The 6,662-nt window shown below is 36.3% G+C and overlaps 1 protein-coding gene across 1 annotated transcript; it reads left to right on the top strand.

The window, feature by feature from the left end:
• The first annotated feature begins 1,024 nt into the window (after positions 1-1,024).
• LOC111910343 (trimethyltridecatetraene synthase) lies at positions 1,025-3,662 on the top strand. The gene is made up of 2 exons (XM_023906176.2): positions 1,025-1,994; positions 2,922-3,662. Exons 1-2 carry the CDS (start codon positions 1,077-1,079, stop codon positions 3,549-3,551), a joined length of 1,548 nt encoding a protein of 515 aa, XP_023761944.1. The 5' UTR covers positions 1,025-1,076; the 3' UTR covers positions 3,552-3,662.
• Positions 3,663-6,662: the final 3,000 nt, after the last annotated feature.

Raw genomic sequence — 6,662 nt, forward strand, 5'->3', positions numbered from 1 at the left:
AATGACGAAAAATGAATAAATTTATGTATGCACAAATAGTAGCTAGGAAGGACGTGGAATGATCATTTGGTGTACTTAAGAGGTGTTGGTAGATACTGAAACTCTGGCATGATCATATAAGGCCGCAAGGCTACGAAACATAATGTATGCATGCATCATATTACACAATATGATTTTAGAAGATGGAAGAAGAGCGATATGCCGCTATCATGCAACAAAAAAAAATTCTGCATTCACAGGAGTAGATGTTGGTATGCCACGTTATAGGGCAAATAGAAGAGAAATACATGATCGCAATATCCATCTCATCCTCCGTACCGATTTGGTGAAACATATTCCCATAACTAACGTATAAATCATGATTGATGATTAATGCAATGATTTACTTTGACAAGTATGAAAATTCAATTTTTTTTATTAAGGATTCCGTCCGACGAATCTAGAACCAAAAACCATATTGTTCTTTATGTTATTGAAACTGAAAAAAATATGAGAGTAAACTTCAAAATATTTAAAAATACAATTGAACCATACACGATTAGGGAATCTTGATGAATCGTGATTCGTATGTGACGATTCTATTTTTCTTTTATTTAACTTTAAATGGATTGTGATATATTAAGATATTCAACTAATCTAAATGGTTATTGTGTATAAAAAATATGGGTTTGTTGATATTTTTTTCAAAGATTATTAGGTAATTCTTATTTATTTTTTTATTTTTTTTCATATGTAACATCTCTTACAATTATAAAAAAATAATAATAATAATAATAAATCTTATGACTCACCTTCACACAGTGTATCTACGCCCTCCGACGACCTTTAGAACTAAAGAAAATTATTCTTATGTAATATGAAGTGTTCAATGTGACCGCAATAACTTTAATAGTGGTTTGTAATAATTTAAAATGTGAGCCCAGCTTTTAATGTATGTTACTTTCAGTGTCTAAAGTCTATACATGTAAGACATGCTATCAAGCCTTTTTCTGCAAAATCCAACTATAAATAACCACCATATTATGCCTTTCTTTTCATAAGTTCGTAGCAAAAAAACAGACACTCACCTACTTCCAATGGACTCACTTTCTTCTACTTCTTACTATACTCCTTACGCCGCAGCATGGCTAGCCACGGTGGCGCTCTTCCTCCTAGCTCGCCGCCTCCGCCGCTCCCAAAATCTCAATCCACCGCCCGGTCCCAAACCTTGGCCTATCATTGGAAACCTCAACCTCATAGGCACCCTCCCTCACCGTTCCATCCATGATCTGTCGCAACAATACGGCGAAATCATGCAACTCAAATTCGGTTCATTCAACGTCGTTGTTGGATCCTCAGTCGAGATGGCGAAGGTTTTCCTCAAAACAATGGATGTCAACTTCGCCTGCCGGCCTAAAACTGCCGCCGGAAAATACACAACCTACAATTACTCTGATATCACCTGGTCTCCTTACGGAGCTTACTGGCGCCAAGCTCGTAAAATGTGTCTAATGGAGCTGTTTAGCGTTAAACGCCTCGAATCATACGAGTACATCCGAGTGGAGGAGACGAATTCACTCGTGAAATCCATTTTTGAATCGGCTGGCGAGGAGATCCCGTTGAAGGATCTACTATCGACGGTGAGCTTGAACGTGATTAGCCGGATGGTTTTGGGGAAAAGGTATTTGGACGAAGAATCGAACTCGGTGGTGAGTCCGGACGAGTTCAAGAAGATGCTGGACGAGTTGTTTCTGTTGAACGGTGTTTTTAACATCGGAGATTCGATTCCGTGGATCGATTTCATGGATTTACAGGGGTATGTGAAGAGGATGAAGACTGTGAGTAAGAAATTCGATCGGTTTCTCGAGCATGTTCTTGACGAGCATAATGAACGGAGGAAGGCCGCCGGAGAGAAATTCGAAGCGAAGGACATGGTTGATTTGCTGTTGCAACTTGCGGATGATCCAAATCTTGATGTTAAACTTGAGCGACATGGCGTCAAAGCTTTTACCCAGGTTACTATTTTACTACTTTATGTTTTTAGTCAAAATTCATGATAAAATATTCAGAATCGCATCCTTTTCAATATAATATTTAACATTTAATTAGACAGGGTGATTATTCAAATTCAAACGAAAGCTCATCGTTTATTTCTTTTCTATTAGCAAACAAAATTAATTGAAAACTGTGGAGACTTATCCATTTCTTAATTCAAACTTCATTAATTTAAAGAAGGTTTTGTATATAACTAAAACTTTTCTACAATAACGTCATTATTTAAGTGTTTTCCCTTCATTTTCCAACCACTTTCTGCTTATTGATGCTTGGTTGCAATATTAAAAACGTTAATACGATCGAACCAAAAGATACTTGTAGTAAATTAACATCAATATCAGTCTTGAATCGATAACTATCATAAAATAAAATTGAAGAGTAAATTACACGAATGGTCCCTATGGTTTAAGGTAATTTATGCGTTTGGTCCCTAACTAATTTTTTTAATTCGGAATGTCCATACTCTTTGTTTTTGTTACGCGCTTGGTCCCTATCTTACCTAAAAAGACTATTTTCCTCTTGATTTTTTAATTTATTAAACACACCCCAACTCTGTCCCCTCACCTTACCTTACCTACCTCACAATTTTTCTCTATTTAAATAATAATCTTTTTAGATAAAACAGACACCAAACGCGTAACAAAAACAAACACTAGAGACCAAACTAGAGACCAAGCATGTAACAAAAATAAATGGCAAGGATAAAAAAATAAGATAACGACAAAACACACAAATTATTGGTATAATATCATATTTACTCAAAATTCAATTTGAAGTTTACTATCATATTTTAAAAAGATCTAAATTAAATGGACCCCATCTGCGCACTACAAAGATTGACTGGTGTACACTGTGTCGCTAATACTTTTCCAATCTGACAATGACAGGACTTGCTCGCCGGAGGAACCGAAAGCTCCGCCGTAACCGTTGAATGGGCGATTGCCGAACTCCTAAAAAAACCAGAGATCTTCCAGAAGGCAATCGAAGAACTGGATCGGGTGATAGGCAAGGATAAATGGGTGAGCGAGAAGGACATGCCTAACCTACCTTACATCGAGGCAATCGCAAAAGAGACAATGCGGCTACATCCGGTGGCGCCGATGTTGGTTCCGAGAAGAGCTCGTGAAAACTGCAAAGTCGCCGGTTACGACATTACTGAAGGAACTCGAGTGCTGGTTAGCGTTTGGTCAATCGGAAGAGACCCTAAATTGTGGGAGAAACCTGAAGAATTTTATCCAGAAAGGTTCATCGGAAAAGAGATCGATGTTAAGGGTCATGATTTTGAGCTTTTGCCGTTTGGTGCAGGACGAAGGATGTGCCCTGGATATAGTTTAGGGTTGAAAGTGATTGAATCAACGTTGGCTAATTTGCTTCATGGATTTTATTGGAAATTGCCGAAGACAATGAGTGAAAATGATCTGAATATGGAGGAGATATTTGGGTTATCGACTCCCAAGAAGATTCCACTTCTCACGGTGGCTCAGCCGAGGCTTCCAGTTGAGATGTATCGTTTTTAATTGAGTGTTGGTATGTTTGTAGTAGTTGCATAATGGGTGTTTATTGACATCTTAATGTTTTTGTATGGTAATTCGTGTTTTGAAATAAAAATATTAAAACTTGAAAAAGAAGACTTTGAAAGGATACTCTAAGAAAACGCTGATAAAACATAGAAATAAGTTGTTGTGTTACTTACCTTAAAGTTTAAATTATTGGGATGGATGGGATCATGGGAAATTTCATCTAGTTCAATTATATTAAAGCTATGGACCAAAGAAAAGGTCTCCAATACACGACAAAGTAAAAACAATCATTAGATGTCAAACACTACTTCAATTATACGCTTCAAACACAATGTTTTAAAACCCGGGTTTTTGGTTGACTCGGTATGATGACCGGTTCACGGGTCAATCGGTTCAACCGGTTGAACCGTCGGGTCAACCCGGTTTATGGTCTCTTTCTATTTTTATATATTTTACTTTCATGTATAATGCATAAACATATAAAACCAATAATTTAATGTCCACCAAGTTTAAATATTTAAAAACATTGAAGAAACTGCAAACAGCTCGTTGTTTTGGCGTTCGCTACTTGTTTTCAACTATATAAACCCTATTAAAATGGGTCAATCCGGTTTTAACCGGTTCCACATAAGCGGTTGAACCGCGGTTTAGGGGAAACCCGGCCGGTTCAATCCGGTTCGTATTTTTACAAAAAACCGGTCTCAATTGACCAGCCTTCTACCCCGGGTCACGGTCCAACCGGTTGAACCGGCCGGGTCAACCCGGGTTTTAAAACATTGCTCCAACATCTACTATTGGTAAGTGGTAACACATGGAAACCGGATACCCAAATTACCAAATATGGGCCCGTGATAAGCCCGAAATATGATGATAGGCCCGAGATATGTTAACGCTTGCATTTGAGGAATAGGTTCCGGTTATTAATGCTAATATATTTTACCTCTCATAATTATATACATATTAAAAACCAAACGACTTCTAGCTTAACGGTATCCGGTGTTGCTCTTTCTATTTGAAGTTAAGGGTCCAAGTCCCGTCATGAATTTAAAGAGTAGTTTAGGAGTAGGTTATATAAATAGTTTGAAGCAAAGTGGTTTTCTGTTTAGCCGCACATGTTCTAGTATTAGCTGGCTTTCCTCCACCGATCATTGACGTGTTGTTCTTCTGATTCACCGCATGTTAGCTCTGATAGCTTTACTCCACCTATGTGAAGCATGCCCATCTTCTTCGAAGATTAACTACCACCTATATTTGGTTCAAGTTCGCTAGTCCTCACGATTACATAATATATCGATGAGCAACCAAAGATTAGGGTTCGATTTTAGATTCAACAAACATTTTATACCGCTACCACATCTTTCGTCTATAGCTTAGGTTTCTATCTCTTACTACGATTCATCATCTGCTTCACTATCAATGCAAGCTTTACTCCACCTATGTAATGCATGCCCTTCTTCTTCGAAGATTGACTACCACATATGTTTGGTTTGATGTTTTCACAGAAAATCTTATTCTTGCAACATGTTGATGGAGAGAAAACCAAGACAGTTGGCATGCAGCTAACCAACTTCATTATCAACGATGGTTGCGATGATTGGGTCAAGGGAAGACACAAGCCACAAGGTAGGAATGGCCTCCCCCAACAATTTTAATTTAAGACTAAATTGGTATTCAATTTTTTCTCCCTTTTGTTAACTGATGCAAGTTCCACCTTCGTCACTAGTTGTCGGCTACCTGACCGACACTCTCTTGAAACCTTGGCTACAACCAACAAATATATTTGTAAGTTCGTTTCTCATATTATTTGTTTCATCTGTATGAGGGTTTAGGGTTTGTTTGTTTTTTCTTTAATGAGTACTCTAATCTTCAAATTGTGATTCTCTTATATGCACAAGACTAAATCTATACAATCTTACCCTCTTAATTCGTACAACATCTAATTGGGATTTGGTATTTTTCATTAGGGTAAATTTGTAACTTCCTCTTTTGGGGGCTAAAAGTTTTGTGTTTTTTGGTAAAACAAAAATCTTTTTAAAAAAATGGTATAAAATAAATCGAAGCAAAATAGATTAAATAATGGAAATATGATTATGTGATGATAATAATAATAATAATAATAACAACAACAACAATAAAATCTTTTCATTACATGGTGTTTTAAAAATAATAGAATTTTAATGTCCATCGAAGTATTTTTGTTAGAATGGCTATTTGCGTCAAATGGGTGAAGCTTAGGTTTGACTTGAGAGTCGACCAACTTAATGACTTGCACTAAATTGTGAAGATTATAATGAATAGGGACCATTGTAAAAGATATTATATGTTCCTTAGTTTAGAGTATTTTTGAAAAGACTTTGTAAGGAGTGACTAAAAATGTGTAAGTGGCCAGAGATGGATCTATTTGAAGCCTTATTCTTCCTTATTTCCCCTCATTCATGTATTCTGCCATTTTCTACCATATGAATGATTTTTTCACTTTAAATCCATGGAGTTTGATGATTGAAGATCCCACTCGAATTTGGTCAAATTCCTTCATAGTCTAACAACTAGAGGTAGTTTTCTCCTCCATTCTCTCTTTCATTTCGTGTTTTTGGTTATGTGGCTCTCCAAGTCCAATTTATTCTTCAATCCATGGTGTTTCCATGAAATCTAGGCTGTAATTTCATTCCATGATCCATCTCCAAGCTCCAACTAGCTAATAGTTGTGAGTTTTGTATGTTTTTGGTTGTTTTTATGGGTTTTCTAAACCCTAGATGATGAAATCCAAATATAATGTTATTTGTTTAGATTTGAGCTTGATTTTATGATTAATAGATGTATTTGACTTCAAATCTATGATTTATTTGTCAAATTGTGACGTATGGTGATATTTTCTTGATGTCTGGATCAAATCCAACATTTATGGTGGTGATTTGGGTGTTTTCAATTCTATGAATCATAGACCCAAATCAGTGAACCAATGTTTTTACAAAGTTATTTTTCATACTTAGATGAAGATTTGAACTCAACTAATGAGTGGATAATCTTCAAGACCTCTCAATTCATATGTTTTAAGTTGTAGAAATCATGTTTGGTCTTTTTGGTTGCATCTACCTTTCACACATAGTG

This window comes from Lactuca sativa, chromosome 5 (genome assembly GCF_002870075.4).
Source record: "Lactuca sativa cultivar Salinas chromosome 5, Lsat_Salinas_v11, whole genome shotgun sequence".
Taxonomy (NCBI): Eukaryota; Viridiplantae; Streptophyta; class Magnoliopsida; order Asterales; family Asteraceae; genus Lactuca; species Lactuca sativa.

What these genes read in the sequence shown, in the direction of transcription:
- LOC111910343 (XM_023906176.2), top strand. Translation starts at nt 1,077, where the DNA reads ATGGACTCACTTTCTTCTACTTCTTACTATACTCCTTACGCCGCAGCA. An exon ending in GCGTCAAAGCTTTTACCCAG is followed by an intron (nt 1,995 to 2,921) that starts GTTACTATTTTA and finishes TGACAATGACAG; the next exon opens with GACTTGCTCGCCGGAGGAAC.